The sequence below is a fragment of the Staurois parvus genome, unplaced genomic scaffold, assembly GCF_062004578.1.
Source record: "Staurois parvus isolate SC_StPar_1 unplaced genomic scaffold, SC_StPar_1.0 ptg000011l, whole genome shotgun sequence".
NCBI classification, from domain to species: Eukaryota; Metazoa; Chordata; class Amphibia; order Anura; family Ranidae; genus Staurois; species Staurois parvus.
The window spans coordinates 33,921,526-33,942,238 of NW_028317807.1; the positions used below are offsets into that span (position 1 = coordinate 33,921,526).

At 40.0% G+C, this 20,713-nt stretch overlaps 1 protein-coding gene across 1 annotated transcript in view; it reads right to left on the bottom strand.

Moving 5' to 3' along the window:
• Positions 1–6,653: 6,653 nt before the first annotated feature.
• ABCA12 (ATP binding cassette subfamily A member 12) overlaps positions 6,654–20,713 on the bottom strand; it is a 177,528-nt gene continuing 163,468 nt past the window's right edge. The window contains exons 52-54 of the mRNA XM_089672635.1: positions 20,132–20,237; positions 11,990–12,127; positions 6,654–9,457 (exon numbers count right to left, since the gene is read on the bottom strand). Of these exons, the coding sequence (XP_089528761.1) occupies positions 9,365–9,457; positions 11,990–12,127; positions 20,132–20,237 (337 nt within the window). The 3' untranslated portion in view covers positions 6,654–9,364. The remainder of the gene's footprint in view (positions 9,458–11,989; positions 12,128–20,131; positions 20,238–20,713) is intronic.

Below are 20,713 nucleotides of genomic sequence, written 5' to 3' on the forward strand. Positions count from 1 at the left end.
GTGGAACATTTTGCCCAGCTAGGACTGTTTGGAGCGTCCTGAGGCCGCTCCTTGAGGGGGAAGGGTACTGTCAGGAATGGACTGGCCAGCAATGGTGGGACTCACCTGCCTTATGGGCTGCAGTACCAGGGCTGGCCAGCGGGTGCTCCCAGCAATCAGAGACTCAACCTTGCAGCCAGCCAAACACCTGAAACTGCTTATGCTGGTGTATTTAAGGGATGGCCAGACCTGCAGACTCTGCCTTGGTGTGTGTTTCTCCTGGGCCCTGTATCCTGTTCCTGCAACCCTGTTCCTGTTCCTGTCTGATTCGTTGCTGACCCTGCTCTGATCCCTGGCTTTGTCTGACCATTCTCCTGCTCTGATCCCTGGCTTTGTCTGACCATTCTCCTGCTCTGATCCCTGGCTTTGTCTGACCATTCTCCTGCTCTGATCCCTGGCTTTGTCTGACCATTCTCCTGCTCTGATCCCTGGCTTTGTCTGACCATTCTCCTGCTTTACCCCATACGTTCTGACCTCCTGTTTATGACCCGGTCTGCCTGACGACGCTTGCATTGTATGTTTTGTTATCTGTGGGTGGTTTGGTTTGGTTCGTTTGCACTGTGTTATGTTTTAGCATTGCACTGCGTTTATGCTTGTATTGTTAGTCTTTAATAAATTATATTGTTTATAACTTATCTGAAGTCTGTGTTTCCCTGCGTCAGTCACATACCTCTGGTCATACCCTGGAGCCCTGACATATGCAGAACAAACAATGGCAACAAAAAAACCTCAGGATAAAAAGTTTGGCCCATTTAGAGTGTTTGTCTTATGCAATTGCATGTTGTGAGCACTGCTGCGAGCTGTGACAATTTAATTCCCGGAATGCCTGCGGCATAGCACTATGGGGGTGAGTCACCCAACTATTCGTACTTGAGCATGTTCTAACTTGCACTCGCCTGGGTTGCAGACCAGTTGACGCAGTCTTTACAGAGTAGTAGAAGAAATAGCATGTGCATTTGTTGTTCTGGTGGCATAAAATGAGTGACAGGAATCTGGAGCTGCGGATTAATATCACATTTTGTGTGAAAATTGGCAAAATTGCAAGTGAGACTTTAGCTCTGTTTCAACAGGCTTATGGTTACCATTCCATGACAAGATGAAGTGTTTTTGAATGGCATAGGCAATTTAAGGAGGGACAGGAAGATGTCCATGATGATGCAAGAAGTGGGCAGCCAAAAACTTAAAGGGTGGAGGCAAATGTGGACAGAGTGTAAACCCTCATAAATAGACTGAAGATTGGGTGTGTGAATGATGACAGAATTGAACATGTAGGGTAAGCACAGTGGCTAAATGATTACCACTTCTGCCAGGCAGTACTAGGGTCGTTGGTTCAAATCCCAACCATAGCCCCACCTGCCTGGAGTTTGCATGTTCTCCCTGTGCCTGCGTGGGTTTCCTCTTGGTACTCTGGTTTCCTCCCACACTCCAAAGACATGCTGGTAGGGTAATTGGATCCTGTCTAAATTGGCCCTAGTATGTGTATGTATGAATGTGAGTTAGGGACCTTAGATTGTATGCTTCTTGAGGGTTAGGGACTGATGTGAATGTACAATATATATGTAAAGAGCTGTGTAAATTGATGGCGCTATATAAGTACCTGTAATAAATAAATAAACATGTACAAGGAAACAGTGTGGCAGATTCTAGTGGAGGATTTGGGAATGAGAAAGATTTCAACAAAGATGAAGCCTTGAATCTTGAAAAAAGATCAGAATGTCATCTTCAAATTTCATCAGATCTTTTGAAGAATGCAGAGGTGTTTAATCTTTTTTTTACAGTGCATTCCAAGAATTAAACTGTCACACCATTAGGTCAACGCGGTATCAGAAGGAACCTAGTTTAACAACTGTTTAGGCATCATGCTCACTGGATTTTTGTTCTGCTGCTCCTAGAATCTGGCATTTTTTTTCTTACCTCTAAATGCCTCTGCACGTTAGCCTATGTACCCATGCACACACATAGGCATTTAGAGGCAGAAAAAGAAACCCACTTCCAGCACTTCCAGGAGCAGCAGCATTTTTACAGAAAAAAACACTTGATGCCTGTAAACACACCTATGTGTGTACACATATCTAAATGCACCTAAGCACTAGACACATTTAGCTATGAAGTGTTAATTTTTTTCAATGGCCAGAATTAATTATTATTCTGGCCAATTAAATGAATTAACACTAAAGCACTTGACACACCTAAACGTGTTATACGCATTTACAGCCCTCAAGCATTTTTTTCTTCCAAAACACTGGTGCCATGAGGGAAGGAGTCTAAGGGAGATAACAAAATGTCCTGTGTGCATGAGGCTTAAAATCTAAAAAAAATCTGCATTAAAAAAAAGTTCCATAAATTCCATAGCCTGCAATGGGGGAGGGGAGTGGCATTATGGCTATATGCCCAAGGCCCCATTCCTCTGAACTCCACAGTCTCATGTAAATGTGAAGAGACAATAGGTTCAAATTTAGACTTTATATCAAAAGTCAGTAGCTAAGGTGACTCCATATCTAACCTTACTTTCTGGCTGCTGACACATGCAGTGAGCAGTTACACATACCTGTCAAAGGAAGGACAGATGCACCTTAGATGCATAGGCTGTGATTGAGAACCTGGCTTCACCTTCTCTATGCTATATAAGAGACAAAATGGTGATACCCAAGAGAATAATACCTGGGTTTTAAGAAACACATAGAAGCATTTGAAACATTGGGAAAGAAAAGGGTTATTTAATACTTTGATTGTTCCTTCTACTTACCTGTTGTTCTCCCACTCATACATGTTATTCATGGCTAAACCAAATACTTTCATATACTCTACTATGTATACTTTGATGCAACCTGATCTTTTTGTTCCAGTTCCCATAAACCAGCCTATACAAAAATATACGAAATTGCTCTGTGCTAAAAACTAAGCAGATATGTTTTAAACTGCTGTGCTAGATCTACAATTGATATGTGATAATTATGAAATAGGATCATGCACAGCACTGAACCTATCAATATATAAAACCCTGTTCAATGACAGGTATTAAACAAGAGCTTTCTAAGCTGATAGATCATTCTTAATTCAAGCCTCATTCCTCCAATGAATATAAATCCCTTCAGTATATATTGTGTATCACACATATGTGAACTGTAAATATCTAAAAGTAAAACAAAAGTGCAATATAGGGATGCATTGATATCTGTTTTTTACCGGCGAGTATGAGTACCGATACTTGTACTCAAGTACTTGGCGATACCAATAACTAATACCTTTGCGGTGTTATTTGAGCCCATTCCAAATAATTGGCTCAAATCATAATTCAAAGAATAGTATGCAATTTTAACAGGAATGTGCTGCGATTCCTGTTCAAATGACATGCGGTTTCCCTCACTGCTCCTGTGTGAATCCAGGCTGAAATCACTATGGCCAAACTAGGTTCATACAGGAGCGGTGCAGGAAACTGCATATGTATGCTCATGTACTCGTGCAAATATTTGGTATCGGCATCAATATCGGTGCAATCCAAATGCATGTGTACAGCAGACTATAACTTTAAAATTGGTTTTATAGTTTCAACAACTATTTATATTTTATATTTAAAGGTGACTGGGGAGAGGGAGCGCTAAGAAGCATCTACCCTGTGTGCGTTTGGGGATGGACCATCAGCAGTGGGGGTTAGTAGAATGTCCATGTGGAGGTGGTGTCCAAGTCCATCTGTAGTGGGGGGCTCTTATAGTAGTATGGACTTGTCCGAGGAGGCAGCCAGCTGTAAGAGCTTTTAGATACTCCTAATGCAGGTAGAGAAGAGAGACAGCAGCACCACTCTAGGTGTAGACAGTCAAAATAGGACAGATTTAATGGTAAAATTACACTCACATAGGTAGGTAACAGGTAGGCATGTCAAGTAATGGAAGTCCAGTGGGAGCATCGGGTCCTTTGGCCATGCTCTGGCTGTTTTCCTGCCGCTCCAGTGGTGTCCAGGGCTCGGGGAGTAGCAGAGGGGTGCAGGGAGGCTTACAGGAATGATGTCACCGCATGGAACGGGTTTGCAAGATGGCACGCGTTAGGAGCATGCTCACTCCTTCATCAGCCCTGGACACCACCGGAGCGGCAGGATAACAGCCAGAGCGTGGCCAAAGGACCGATTGCTCCCACTGGACCTCCATTACTTGACATGCCTACCTGTTACCTACCTATGTGAGTGCAATTTTACCATCAAATCTGCCTTATTCTAACCGTCTACACTTAAGAGTGGCGCTGCTGTTTGTCTTTTCTATATTTTATATTTAAGCCCATTTAGGAATGTTACATTAATATCCAGTCAATTCACTGGGTCAGTAATTGTTTTGTGTTATCAAAACAAGTTGGTGAGGTTTTGATATTTAAGGCTCATGCATATGTACAAATAACTGCTTCTTCAAAGATGCAACTACAGTTTACGTTCAGTACTGTATAAAACATAGGGCAGGTAGTGTTCTTTATCAAACACCTGGGCACACATCTGTTCCTAAGGACTCACACAAATAGATGTAGCCCATCCAATGGTCCCTTGGAGCTTGGAGTTTCATTGCTCGGGCATCTTTAGGGTTGTGCCGCAGCCTGTATCTCCTGAGCCATTTGATTGCCAGGTCAGTAGGGAGCTGGACTCTGGCCACCACAATGGTTGGGACTTAGCCCTACCTATCATATACAGAGGAGGGATGTGATTGGCTGCATCTGTGACTGGGGACAGGCATCTGCTGACTAGACCAGGGGAAGAGGTGGAGCATGGCAGAGAGCTGAGGAAGAAATCGAGTGAAAGCCAAGGAGAGGGAGACAGAGAGGGAGATGGTCTGCCAGTGAGGTGTGACCTGGGAATCCCCAGTATCATGATCTACATCCCACCTTGCTGGCTACAGGACCTCACAGAAAGCACAGAAATCCGAGAGAGAGAGAGAGAGAGAGAGAGAGAGAGAGAGAGAGAGAGAGAGAGAGAGAGAGAGAGAGAGAGAGAGAGAGAGAGAGAGAGAGAGAGAGAGAGAGAGAGAGAGAGAGAGAGAGAGAGAGAAACTCTAGTGAATGTCAGTGTGGCCTGAACCTCATCCAACCAAGACTACGCCGCCTGCTCTTCATCTACCATCAGAGGACAAACTGCATCTGTGAAGACTTAAGTGGTGACCATCCTTTGGCCATTCCTAATGTGTTGGAATTTGCCTACATTGCTGGGATGCTACTGCCTCTGGTGGAGCTCTGTTTTTGGGACACTTTGCAAAGATCTTTTTTACCTTGTGGATTAGAAATGCATTCACTTGGAAGTTGAGCATTCCACCATTACATTTAAAGGATCTCAATATCGGCAGACTCTGTGATTAGTGGTTAGCTAGGGTTTAGTGAATTGCTGTTAGGTTCCATAGTTTGTGGCATGCTCCTTATTCTTTATCGGGAATATTGGTTGCACTGTTTACTGTTTACTATAGCCTGCAGCATTGCTCTCTACTTGCCTAGTGCACGTTAGGCAAGACCTTTCACTGGCAGCAAAGTGTGAACACCTACCCTACCCACTTTGTTGTATTATTGAAATATACCACTGTTATTGAATTACTGCATTTACCATCTGCCTAGCCTGTTTAACCACCTCTTTTTTTCAGTGCTTATTGTTGCTGTTACAGAAGATTATTTATTGCCATTGGTGTTGTCAGGCTATCTACAGGGTGTGTCAGCACTGGAAATGGTAGGATAACCCAGAATTTGCAGCCTCTCTAGTGGGGGGCAGTGTTATATAAACCTTTTCTAAGCATCAGTGGGGTTTGTTTAAATTTGAAGCTGAAGGCCAAGTAAACAATACATTGACATTTAATTGAGCTACATAATTTATACAAAATGTCCTTAATGAGACTCTGTCACCACCTCTTACTTTACATTTGCATACAGCTGCAAGAAGTACAAAGAAATGTACTCTCTAGTACCCCCTGTCTTGTTTCAAAATTGTATCTCCATGCTGATTTATAGCGGCTATATTACTGCAGCTCGAAACAACACTTTTAGGACTTTCAGCCCATGTAGCTACATCCTTGTCTTCCAGAATACAAATGTATATAAAATTTTAATTAAATATAAGTATCCAAAAAAAATATACTCTATACTTATCTCCATGCTGCAGCACCTGCGTGACACTGCATCTGTCCCAGACTGAGAGCTGAGTGATTACCTCCATTGATCAAGCAACTCTCAGCTGTGTGCTGAAAGGGGAGCCAGTTGTCAATCAAGCAGATAGATAGATTCCGACAACATTATCAGGATCCTTCCCCTACTTGAGGTGGCTGGGTTCGATCAGCTGATAGCAGGCAATAACCTGTTATCAGCTGACTCTAGGTCACATAAGAACAACAAGTAAATGTGACCCAAAAGAGAAGTGTGGTCAAAAAAGGTTTGTTCATAGTTTTATTTTTAATATCTCATGAAAATATCTTCTAAGAAAAAATCCACATGGTCAGATTTAAACAACAGTTAATGATTGGCACCCACTCTAAAAAGTACCCTATTCATAAATGTATTTATATATAAATATATATACACATATACACAGTTTATCTAATTTGTCGCTAGTTATGTGTCAGAATGGAATCATCAAATCTACAAAAAACAAGAGAGCAACCATGTAACAGAAAACATTTATTGTAAACATTTTACTTTTAAAAATTAATTTGATAAAACAATGGCACTGTTAACATCATTTATAAATAAGTATGCCTGTCTTGAAAATAATTGTTGCTGCTTGCATTGCAAGTCCTTGTGTCAATGCATTTCCCACAATAACAGCTATTAAGAATAAAGAAAAGAAAAAAAATGGGAAAAAAAGAAATTGAACATTTAATATTTAATTTTCCTGAACAATTTCATTTTTTACCATATAAATTACAAAGCAAATCTTCTGAAATATAATATATGCTAATTGGTTAATTTTCTGCAATATTAAGTACTTTTCCTCCTGGTATCGGTTTGATGCCTTTGAACAAGACCATGCAGTAGGTCTAAACATATTAGTTTAGTGGTAGTGATAGCAGAATCAAATCACTCAAAAAGAATTGCAATAACACATGTATGTATTTTCTCTGATTTCTTACAGTATTATCATCCTAAACAAATATTACATTCAAAATGCTAAACACTAGCACCTTTTTCTTTTATGTAGTACAATCATTAAATAGAAAAAGACTGAAATTGAAAGACCAGTAACAAAGTATTCCTTTACAAACATATGACACATTATATGGAGTACGCTAGTAAAACAACAAGAAATCTTTGGTAGTAGAATATAATTGTATCTATTTTTAGGTGCATTTGTTTTCTTCATCCTAATAAAGTTAAAATCTTACAAAAATGCTGGATACCCACTAGGCACATCATTATGCTCCAGCATTGTAATTGCACCACTTTTACAGGGCTAGTACTCAATGTACATGGACAAAACATGCACTTCACCAAAGGGTATATTAAGCCGTAATAGAGTGTGTTAACTCTTCTCATGATAACATTTTTCCTGAGACAGATAATTGCAGACCAAGGAATCAAATTTGTGCAGCATTCCTCACATTTTCACTCTCAGCAGTAGGAGCTTCCTACGAGAGCAGTGCAAATCAATAGGCAGCAGAGACCCAACATACAACATGAGGGTAAGTGCCACATGTAGACATGCCTGGTTAATGCTGTTCAGTTCATTCTTCAGCGCATAGTACCTGGGGAAGTTTGGTGTCAAACAGAAATCAGTACCCTGATTATTCACCACTCATGTGAAATAGGTTCCTAGGTCCACATTTAATTTCCTTTGGAGTTGTGGGTGCTCTTGTGGGTTGTTCATGCCTATTCAGCCGTAAATCAAGGTAACATCAAACCTAGATGCTGCTTTTTTTTCCCCATGGCTAGTCCCTATTATTATACTATTTTTGGAAATAGTGCAAATGCATAAACATTTTTTTCTACTACTGAGATTCCTAAATAGTTGTGGACTTTTGTCCAGTGCAAAATTTTAAAGCAAAATTATGGGCAAAATGACATATGATGCACTCTGTCAATAGTTACTAGTGGCAGTTTTATTACCTCTTAATCCTGCCAGTAAGTTTGTTATTTTTAAACTACCATTAACAGACCAAGCTGACCGAAAGCAGTGGAGGGTTCAGACAAACCATTTAACACCAACTGGCATGCCTTTATTCATTTTTGTAAAACCTTAACTTTGAAAGGAAAAACACCTTTTTCTGTAACTGCTTAAAAAGTGTTAGCTGGAGTCATGCTTTAATTTGTTAGTGAAGCATGTAAATTCCATCTAAATTCACTGATCCATCTAACAGTACCCTCTTCACAGGTTGGCTGTCTAATAGTGGGTACATTGGGGTTTACTTACTAAAGCTAGTTCACTCAGAATCTGGTTAGCCAAACAGCTTCTGACCTCAGCTTGTTCAGTTAAGCTTTAGCAATACAACCTGGAAGCTGATTGGTTTCTATGCAGAAGATCATGAGATTCTGAGTGAACCAGCTTTAGTAAATAAACCCCATTGCTCCTCCACAGATACAGTGGAGCAGTGAGTGTAGCTACTCTAAGATAGGAAATGTGTTACTGGCAGGATCACCAGATGAAAATGAAAAAATCAATGCAGCCAGGACTGGTAAGTTGCAATATACTACATGTTTGTTTTTAGGTTTAGATATGCTTTTAGCCCAGTCCAGCAGTCCAAGTGCATAAATATGTGTACAAAAAAGGCATGCATGCATACAGTCCAGAAAAAGTTTCAAGATTTTAAAGACTTGGCGAAATGCATTTTTTTAATTATAGCAAACATTTAGAAAAAATGTAAACAATTGTATCCTCTTTTGCTTGCAGCAATGAAGAGTCTGTCAATAAATCTTCTATTAATGGACTTTACGTCTCTCACAGCTTTGCTTTTATGGTATCTTTAAATGTACATTTGTGACCATTGAACAGCGAGACAGGAATTAAGAGCCAATATATGTTCAGTGTCACCTTATATATCTGGCTCTGAGTTCATCAATAAAAGATTTATCCGTTTCTATAAATTGCATTTTCTTTCTGTTTAGAAATGTCATGACTGTCATTCTGAATATGGCACTATCGTGGAATCAATGACTACATTTCAGTAAGGCAGTTTTATCAAACAGATCACTGGCTGACAATGCCTACATCAAAAAAATGCACATATTGATGTTTGTTGTTAGAAGAATGTGATGACCATGATTAATTACATTTAGGTTAGTCTTCTTGGGTGACCTTGTCTTCGTAAAGTGCTTAATAAGCATTCTTTTTATGTTGATTTTCCCTGAGAGATTTTTGAGGAACATTCAGTCTGTAGATTCTCTATGTAACCACCACCCGCAAGTCCTGGCTGCTGCCACTGCTGAGATTGGAATTATCAGGGGTTGCCTGGGCCTGAGCAAAGTTGATGAAAACCTAGAAAAAAGATATAAAGGTACATCAGAGGAAAATAGTATTACAACACTTTCCACATCATGGGAAACTAAACCACAGCAACCAATCAGATTTACTAAAGCTTACTATACTTTGCATAGTGTTTTTGTATATAGCACAAAGCCTTGCCTAGGCCCTAAGCTATATTTAATTGTTGAACACAGAAAAGTAGTAACTTGAAAAATAATCTAGATACAACAATTGGAATGCCCCTCAAAGCTGGAGCCCCAACTCCCACGATCTTCAGGTGCGGGGTGCAGGCTGCCAACAAGCCCGTCTGAGGCAGTGCATGGATGAAACAAAAAAGTGCCATTCTCCTAACTAGCCACTGTAGTATAGACATCAAAGTGGCTTCAACCATTTCACTCCGCCTATCAGGGCCTTCTCACAGAGTACCCTACGATTAAGCCTCAATGGACGGGACGAAACTCGTCAAGGGACGTGGTCTTTGACGGAGACTCATAGACTAATGCTGTTTTGATGTTTATACTACATTGGCTGGTCGGGAGAGTGGGGATTTTTTGTTTTCATGAATAATAATCTATTTATAGTCCTACATGAAAGGTTCTCAGTTGCCCCTGAAAATATGTGTATCTTATATGTACCTTTAAAAGGGAACAACAGTAGTTCTGAAACAACTGTATTTTTTGCATGCTGATTTTTATAAGACCTTTATTCCAGAGTGCACACATAACACTAGTGTCAAAGAGCATCATGGGTAATCTAAAGAGAGAGGAAAAAGGAGAAGCTGCTTGCTTTCAGGCAACTTCTCTCTAGTTGGAACCATATCGAGCAGTAGGAAATAGAGTGGGAAGAAAGATGAGCCACTTCTTTGGCCCATTCAGATGGTAATCAAAGCTTCAGCTATCTGTAAACTCAAGGCAAAAGAGTTCAGATTATCCCAGTAAACATGTGAAAAGGAGCTTTAACTGCTAGCTGGAAAAGGCAAATATTAATTTTCCTATGTAATATTTCATATCGGGCCACATAAAACTGAATTGTTTTTAAACATTTTATTTATTTTTTCACCCTAAATGCAATAAATAAAGACAATATAGACAACACCACATTCCCTTTAAAGAGATCAGGGGTAAGCCCTAAATAAACTTGCTCTCAGCTATATATACTGTATGGCTGATGGCACCTTGATCACAGGGTGTCACTCCCAAATGTATGCATCTGAAAGCTGACTTTGGCATATTTGTTTTGCTTTTTTCTGGACCAAAGCTGCTGGAGTTGTGAGAGATTGAACTCAGTGGATGAATGTCTTCGTTTAAATGTTGTCCTCTTTGCTGTTAACAGGGCTGAGTGCTATAAAACTTAATAAACAGACCTGCTATTATGTCACTTGACCAAACTACATTATGATTTGAACCTGTTGATGAGTAGGAAATATGTTGTATACAAAAACGCCCCTGCTTTCTTTCTGCAAACCAACCAAAACAGCAGATGAGACTCAGCTCCCACCTTCTTGTGATTCCCACAATTATATTGTAATAATAAACAAAGTGCCCCCTCCCATAAGTTTTAATAATGGCATATCAGTCACAAAATACCCCTACGAGACATGACGTGTATGACTATATAAATAAAAAATCAGATCAGATTATAACTAAGTATAAATATAAACACTTATGTAAAAGATAAATGTAAAAATAATGTGCAATCCAATAAGTAAAAATCAAACTGAAAATAATGATAATCAAAAATCACAATCCCAGTGCTTATTTACACTCTAAATTTCTTTTTTGGTGTGCAGTCACTGTGGGAAATCTCACAGTTTAGAGAGTGAATACGCTGTGATTGTTATTTTCGATAGTCGCTATTTTTTCACTTTGATTTTCATTTATTGTATTGAACATTATTTGTTCATTTATCTTTTACATATGCATTTATATTTATACCTATTTATAATCTGATCTGATTTTTATATTCATACAGAAAGGTAATGGTATTTTGTGATTGACATGTCATTTATTAGAACCTTTGGGAGAGCTGCACTTTATTATTACAGGTAGGAAATATGAGTAAATATTTTTAATTTCTGCAAACTATAATTTTGGCAAAATGCTTGTCAACGTGAAAGTTTGGAGGATAAGTAAGACTACCACCTATAATAAGGGATATACCAGAAATGTAAGATATATATATATATATATATATATATATATATATATATATATCTCAACCTCCTAGAGTGTAAGCTCGAAAGAGCAGGGCCCTCGATCCCCTCATGTTTTGCATTGTATTGTATTGTTATTGTTCTGTCTCCCATTGTAATGTACAGCGCTGAGCGAACTATTGGCGCTTTATAAATACTGTATTATAATAATAATAATATCAAATCCTTCTTGTATTGAACTGTATTGTTACTGTATTGTCTCCCGTTATATTGTAAAGCACTGAGAAAACTGTTGGCGCTATGTAAATTCTGTATAATAATAATTATATAAATATATATATATATACACTGTATATAAGCATTAGAAAATGAACAAATATGTTTCAGTGTACCTCATCCAGAGTTGTCTGACTGACTGAAAAGTGAATGATGTTCAAGGCTGTTTTGTTAGACTCGAGCAGGTCAAATATACTAGCGACTCCTCCTACAGACACAGGGACATGGTACTCCACCATAGTGAAGTGGTGATCCTATTTTAGGAAAAGAAAAAAAAAACATTTTTAACATACAAGTATCTTTAAAACACATTTAGAATCTTCAAAAAGTCACAAATGGAGCTCTAAAAAGGCTTTTTCAAGTCAACTTATGAAAAAGATTTTACCTGCATCTACTACTGAGACATGACTACCTTCTGTTTTAGGAAGATAATACCATGCAATGTACTGATTAGGGTGGAAGACACATGGAATCCATGGTTTTCATATACTGCATATACTATGTATATATATTTCATATACTAACGATGGCCAAAAAGCCTGCTGTATGCAGTTTGGAATAAATAGCTCTATAATATTAGGATACATTTGCAGTATACACAGTGGTTCTGGATGTGCATTTTGCTGTTGGGACATACAGGGATTTAGGAAGGACTAAAGGCTCTACTGTCCTGTATTGAGGAATAATACTCTAATTTCTGGGATATGTGATGGAATAAGACAAGTGAATATCTTCTGTTTTAAGAAGACTTTACTGTGCTATGCACAGATTTGGTTGGAGGGCTTTTTTGGGCTCTTTCAGTCCCTTCTCACCATAACATGTACCTACTATCTAACAGAATTATAATGACCCAGAAACTTTGTTGTATCTGAATACTCTATCTGGTGTATTGCACAGGGCAATGTGCTTCAAGAGAGTGCAGTAGCTATAGTGACTCTATGAATGTCTCCTGTATTGTTAAAAAAGTTAAATTCTGGTTGTTATGAGTTACTGAACTTTGCTTGTTACACCATTTTTTCAATAAATGTTTATTTGGGAGCTAAATTTCTAGTTAACATATTCTCTGCATTCTGTAGGACAAGGGTCTCCAAACTTTCTAAATGAAGGGCCAGTTTACTACCCTTCAGACTTTAGGGGGATGGACTGTGGCCAGCAGGAATAGAAATTTTCCTGGCATCAGTGGAAGTAAACAGTGCCCGATCTTTGGTATTAGGGGGAGGAATAATGCCCCATTGTTGGTGTCAGTAGGACGAATAATGCCCCATTGGTGATGTCAGCGGCAGGAATTATGCCTCACTGTTGATGTCAGTGGGCAGAATGGTGTCCTGTTTCTGTGTGAATAATAATGCCCCAAGGGCCAGATAAAGGCAAGCAAAGGGCCACATCCAGCCCGTGGGCCACAGTTTCAAGTTTACTGCTCTATGACATTGTTTCATTGCAATAAATGTGAAGTTTTAAGGTAAGAAATGTGTTGCAGTTTTTTTTACTACTACAAAAAAAGTAATAGCTTTAAAATATAAGTAAAAGCCTATTTAAAGGTTTCATTCATACAGGAAGTGCTATTTGCGCTACAGAAATTTAGAGTCGAATGGAGTGTCAACAGAAGAGGAAGTCTCACTGGGCATATAAGGTATGCTCATAGGTTTGTTTTTGTTTTGTTGAGGGGGGGGGGGGCATAAGACATTCAAGCGGTTAAAGTGTGTGTAAAGTGAAAACTTTTTTTTTTAGCTCTGGATAAACTAGAAAATGGTTATATATCCTGCCATGTTTTTATTGCTGTCCTATGCCGGGAAGTAGGGCCGTGGATAAGAGGGTACCACCAGACCTCCTGTATGGGGCCCAGGCAGTTGGGTGAATCAGATGTGGGCAGGGAGGGTGATTGGCATGGGGGGCAAATTACTGAAACTGATCCCCAGTATGACTCTCTCTGTAGTAATTGCCACCCACCGCACCCATCACCCTCTCTGTGCACCATATGTTTCCCCTTGCTTCCCAAGCTCTCCTGTGTGCCCCACCACCACAGTACTAACAGCTTCCCTCCTCTCCTTTACCCCGGCAATTGCAAGCGCACAATAAGATCTTTCAGGGTGGATGGTGGGGGAAGGGCCCCGTAAATATATCACATTTACCAGCCCCTTCCTAAACACAATGAGTGATTGGTACTGATCACTCACTGTGTTCATTCATAACTGAAGCATAGTAAACTGTTTTTTTGGGGGGAAGGGGCTGTCAGGTTTCTGTATGGGGCCCCGTGGTTTCTAACATCAGTCCTGTTGGGAAGATTTGTCCTCTCTATCAATCTCAGTTACAGTGTGTACCAAATGTACCCAGGACTGAAAGTGAGGTAAAATCTACTAGAAAAACAAGAATAGAAGGGAAATCCTCCAATGGGGACACTTGTTCTGGTGACAACAGCTAAGGCCTCATTCACAGAGGTGCACTGATCAGTACACCTGTGCAGAAGGCTATGTTCACCCGCTCAGGACGTACAGGTGGTCTGTACAGCCCCATGCAGCCAGACTGTTCAAATCAATGACAGGCAGCTGGCTAAACTGATCTTTATGCACATCCCAGTTTTTAAATCTGTGTGGGACTGATGCAAGGCTCAGATTGCAGTCTGCCTGTGTTCCGAGCCATGCATCAGTCCCACAATAATGTACAAGCAGGTTTGCATGTGAAAATCTATACAACCATCTGCCTGTCATTGATTTGTACAGGCTGACTGAATACAGCTGTACAGACCACCTGTACCTCCCAGGCAACTAAACGTGGCCCTCTACATCAGTGTACTGATCAGCTCAACCATGTGAATGAGGCCTTAGGCTCCATTCACACCTATGCAGTTTGCTTTTTGTCCATTTTGCAGTGCTTTTCGCATTTCATTTTGCATTTTTCTACATGCGTTTTTGACGTTTTGATGCATTTTTCATGCTTTTACTGTGTTTTGCGTTTTTTTTTGTTAAAGTGGAATTTTTTTTCACTGGGCAGAATAAAAATGCAAAATGCAGCAAAAACGCACTACCATACATTTCAGCAAATTCTTCATGGAACTCTTCATGAAAACTGGTTTTTGCTTTTAAAAAAGTCCCTGACCTTTTCCAAAAATGCAGCAGCTTAAAAAAAAGCATAGATGTAAACATTTTCCATGGGAAACCATGTTAAGTGGACTGTAGTGCTTATCTGCAAAAAGCACTAAAAATCGCACTGGTGTGAACGGAGCCTAAGAAAGGATTCCCCTTACTTTTGACAGTATTCCTCTCACTTCCCTATATGTCTGAGGGACAGAAAGGGAAGGGAAATCTCCCCATTGGGCATGACTGGCAAAAAAAAATACCTAACAGGGTACCTGTGTCTATTTCATCCAAAATTACTAAAGAAGCTTTGGCTTTAACCACTTCCCATCCACCCTGTAGCAGAAGTACTTCTACAGAGCGGCATGGGTGCAAAAAATCACATATATATACGTGAGTTTGTATGTCTGGGTAGGGGTCGCTTGCGAGGGCCCTACCCACACCATTCGCGGCCTTGTCTGTCAATCACCGGGTCCCAGAGGGTGATTGCTCGCCGGCGCCCGATGATTGCCAAGCATCTCAGATGGGGGGAGAACTGTTTGTAAACAAAACAGTTCTTTCCCCTGTCAGCTCCTGTGAACTGCTTTGTATGGCTCTGCATAGAACAGCCATGCAAAGCAGTGAAGCACAAACACAGCCCAGTATGTAAAACAGCACACAGTTAACCCTTTATTCGCCCCACATGTTAACCCCTTCCTGCCCAGTGATTTTTAAAATGTTTTTACTGGACATGTTTAATAGCAAAAAGTCAAAAATATTGTTTTTTCTCAAAATTTGTTAGCTAAAAAAATAAAAACCGCCCAGGTGATCAAATACCACCAAAAGAAAACTCTATTTGTGGGAAAAAAGGACGTAAATTTCATTTGGGTGCAGCGTTGCATGACTGCGCAATTGTCAGTTATAGTAACGCAGCTCCATAACGCAAAAAATGGCCTGGTCAGGATGGGGGGGGGGTAAATCCTCAGGAGGGCAAGTGGTTAGAAAGAATGTAATTGTTGCTTGGGAATCAGACACTAAGGGCTCGTTCACACTTGGCTGTTTTACCAACGCTTGCCCCTATAGCGTTTGGCAAGCGTTGGTCCGGCGTTTGCGGAGCGTTTTTTAAGCAAATGCCACATGCGCGGTTTAGCGTTGGTTGCTAGGTATTTGCCGAGCGTTAATAATGCCCCACAAATGCCTATAATGCAGTTTGAGTGGTGTTACCGCTCCACAAACGCCCCGCAACCGCATCGCAACCGCACCGCAAACGCCGGCCGAGCGTTTGCGGAGCGGCACCATAGACGAGAATAGGAGGCTTTAACGCCTCCTGACTCGACCAGAGGCGTCCTTTTTGCTGCGACGCAACACGATGCGACGCAAACGCTCCCGTTAGAACAGCACCATGTGCTGTAATGTGCAGAATTGGCAGAGGCGTTTGGGAAGCGGTAAAAACGCTTCCCAAACGCCTCTCTGCCGCCTGCACACAACGCTAGTGTGAACGTAGCCTAAGAGGCTGCAGACTGTTGTATTGAATCCTACAGTTGTTGTCACAAAGGGCCCCTCATTCTGTTGAGGTTTTTTTCCATTTATTTGCACCAGCTGAAGAAACAAGGGACTTATCCTTTTAAAGCAATACACTCCTAAAACACTGTGAATTTTAGCTTGAATAGTTTTTCTAAAGAAAAGTAATTTTTCTCTGTTTCAACATCAAATCCCATATGCTGTTCTCTCACAGTGCAGTGCTTTACACACAGTGGATCATCATTTGTTCAAACATGTTATTTACAGTGCAGAAGAGAATCATTTCATTTAAAGCAAACAATATTCTTTTGTTCTGAATAAACCCTTTGCATTGCAGAATTTTCCCTTTTTTATACACATCTTGTTTAGTCAGAAGACTGTTTATCCTAAAAAAAACTAGATCTAGGGGCAGATATAGGGCCATTGATTCGAAACAGAAACTAATGTATGAAGGAATTATCGTGAGGCTTTATTTTTGAAAAATTTCCCAGCTCTTCTTTTCTTTGTATTCAGAAACATTTTAACTGTCTGCGGTCCATTATCCAGGACACTAACAGGTAGGGCAAATGAAATTGCATCAGGAGTTAGTAATTAAGTGATCAGCATTGTTTCATCCAATACTGGAAAACCTGTCCAAAATTATTAAGATGTATTGCAGCGCACAGTTTTTCTTTCTACTCTTTCAATGAGCGGGCACGGCTCTAGGCGATGTCAAAGTAGGATATTTGTTTTGGCAGCAATTGCTGGGAGAGCATCGTTATAAGAACAAGATCAGGGAGAAGTGCTTTGACTGCTTCAATAGCCTACCACTTTTCACCTGTTTCCAAACTATAACTCTCATGATCCTCCAACTAGATGGGAATCATGTGAGCTGTAAATAACTATTATTAAAAAAATCCATTGAAAATCTCTTACATATCCCTTTTCACTAGGGGTGGTTATACGTTGTTTAAACTATAATTATATGCTGTGTTTCAAGCTGATTTGTGAAACATCGGGGGTAACATCTAATGAAAAATGCATGCTGTTTCATATCCATTAGAGTGTCTAATCAGGGCCAGAGTATTGCAACATTATTCTGCAATCTCCCATGAGGATATTGAATCACTGCACTTATAGTCTGCAGAAAATCCTTTTAAACTGTGTCACCATACACTGTGATGGACACCAAAACCAAGTATCACTAAACACATTCAGACTCTCCTTCAAAAGGGATCACCTTTTTTTAAAGAGCATTTTTACATGTTCCTCTAGGTAGAAACACATAAGAACGCCCACAGCCACATAGTATAAAAAACAAACAGGGACCCATATCTTTTGCTTTGTAACATTGCTTGAAGGAATTGAAATAACATCCCTATAGCTATAATATGACCATGGTCATCCTGTCTTCCTGGAGAAGCCTCAGTACCTGATCTCACCAGCAGGGGTAGCTAGAAATGAAGGTTCTTCTAACTATTGCACATAGGGGCCAGAAGCAGAGGGTGAATTTCATATTTAAACTGGAAAATCTCTTTAAAACGGAATTCCAGTTAGTTTAAAAAAATTACACATTGGTACCCTCCTCCCCACGTATCTTTTCAGGATGCAATGCTTATTTAGTCTAGGAGAATTAATGTAATTGTAAATGCATTTTTTTAAATATCAAATATGTTTATACTTACCTGCTCTGTGCAATAAAATTGAACAGAGTGACCCTGAACTTCCTCTTCTCGAATCCCTTGCTGGCGCTCCTGGCTCCTCTCCGGTGAGTGCCCCCATCAGAAGCCCCTTCATATGGGGACACACTCACCCCCACGCTCAGCTGCCTGCGTTTATAGACACAAACAGCGGAACTTGACCCTGTCTCCTACTCCCTCATCACTGGCTTTGAGTGACAGACAATGGCTCCCACTGCTTCAGCAAAGCCCGTGAAGTGCAGGGACAAACAATGCTGCAGACAGGCACAGCGCTCTATTAAATAAGGACTCAGGTAGGTAAAAAGGGGGTGAGAGGGGGATATTGATACCTAAACATTTTTATCAAGGAATGCATTCATATAAAAATGTTTAGGCTTTATAACCACTTTAAAACAGAGAAGATTCCATATCGTTCTATACATATCAAACATAAAATATCCTGAATATACAGGAGGGAGGCACCCATGTGCCTTTTATAAAGCTTACTAGAGTTTAGTTTTAAAGCTTGTCCCTTTTAGCAATGTTTTTTTTTATAATGTAGCATTTTGAAGTAAACCTGTCTTAAAAAAGAAACATGTACAGTATGCTGACATTTTTCTTATCTTCTTCTGCAAATGCTAGTTGCCTGGCTGTACTAATGCACTGATTTCAATACTTTGAATCACTGAGCCAAAAACGCAGAATTTCTGACTTTTGCACAATTTTTGTGATGTGTTTGAGCATACTTATTTAGGCTAGGTACACAGCTAGGCAGTTTGCATTTAATCTGTTTCTGCAGTGGTTTTCGCGGTGCATTTTGCATTTTTGCACATGCATTTTTTGACGCGTTTTTGATGCATTTTTTTTCCTTGTTGCTAGGCAGATTAAAACACATCATAAACGTATAAAAAAGGCACTACCTGCTTTTCTGCAGCATTCATATTGACATTTATAGAACCAAAAATGCAACTTTTTGCATTTAAAAAAGTCCCTGACCCTTTCCAAAAAACGCACCGAGTGAAAAATTTGAACATGTCCCATAGGAAATCATGTTAAATGGACTTTAGTGTGCTTCTGCAAATCACTGCGGAAAATGCTTAGGTGCGAACCTAGGGTTGGGGTCAAGGACCCAAAGTATTAAAGTAACGACTTGCATTTTTGGAAGTAGGTCAACAGTGGGAAGACCTTTATTTACTTGGAGACACGTCTATGTTAATACACAGAGTGCAATATCTGTTCTCACCTAAGTTTCGGTCTTCAGCTGGCCATACACTGCAGGCTGAACAAATAAAAAAAAACTAGGCAGGTCATAAATTATACAGTTTTCTTTCCTTCCACCTTTGGTGGAAGGTAAGAAAGTTGCTTGATTCCCTTATCAACACAGTCAGTGTTGATGGGGGAAACCCTCCTGCATCACTATTGTATTCTGCCAGTAGGGAGCCTTTCCTGCTGGCAGAACAAATGATTACTTCTAGTGGCTATAACCACCAGCAGTGATCACATGAAAAAATCCCTCAGGCTGGTTGTTCTGAAGTCGATTGATGGCTCAACTTCAGTACAACCAGCCAGCCCATAGATGGTTTGAATTTCTGCCTGTCCCTGCTGAACCAGCTAAGGATCGATCCATCTCTGGCTTGCTTAAGAGATTCCTCCATCCATGTGGATGAACTCATCTCTAATCTCCTGCTGTGGATACTGTATTTTGACAGTTGGCCCCACTGACTGTCAAAATATCTGAGCAATTACTACATCTGATTAGATGCAGATGCTGGTCAGCCAGACATTTTCCAGCAGGTTCCTTCAACAGAAGTCAAATGTTCTGCTTTTCTTGAACGGAGCTGGGCTGGCATGGTCACCCACTGAGCAAAGTTTGGCCAGTCCCTGAGAAACTTTATACAATTGCTATAACTCTTTTTATTTTATTAAGCTTTATTCAACAATTACTTACAAAAATACACATGATAGATATCACACTTGAAAAAGTGACACTGAAAATAAGTAAAACAACATAAGTTTTGTAATGCTGTACCTTTAAGTAAGTGTTTGGAAAATTAAAGTGCATAAAGTCGGTGATTGTCTGGACACTGACGGAGGAGTCCTTAAGATGCATCTTCACGGTGAACCCACTTCCAAACCTAAATGTATGACAAAAACATTCATATGATTGAGCCTGATTACAGGATGTACCTTGCATGTGACTGTGAAAGACCAAACCTTTCAGTATCTCAGAAATAAGTCTGGTCTTGAAGCAGAAACTGAAAGATGAGAGCCTCACAGCAACAGCTGAAATGTCAAGAGTTCACAGTATGAGCACTGTGCGTCACTAAGTAACGTCAATGGTGTACAAGTCCAAACTGCTGCTGAATTGATTACCTGCCCACTAATACATCATTGTATGATATGGAGACAAACTGCCAAGCAGTGTATGTCTCCAAATGCCACTATTTCTATGTCTTTGACTTTTGATGCGTATACATTCTTTATTTCAGAAACAAAAACATATACATTTTTCTCAAAATTAGGTTGGACTTTTTTAGACGTGTGCTGTGCTTAAAACCAAAAACAAAAAATGTAATGTATTACAGCTTACTAATCCTGTAGTGGCTATTTT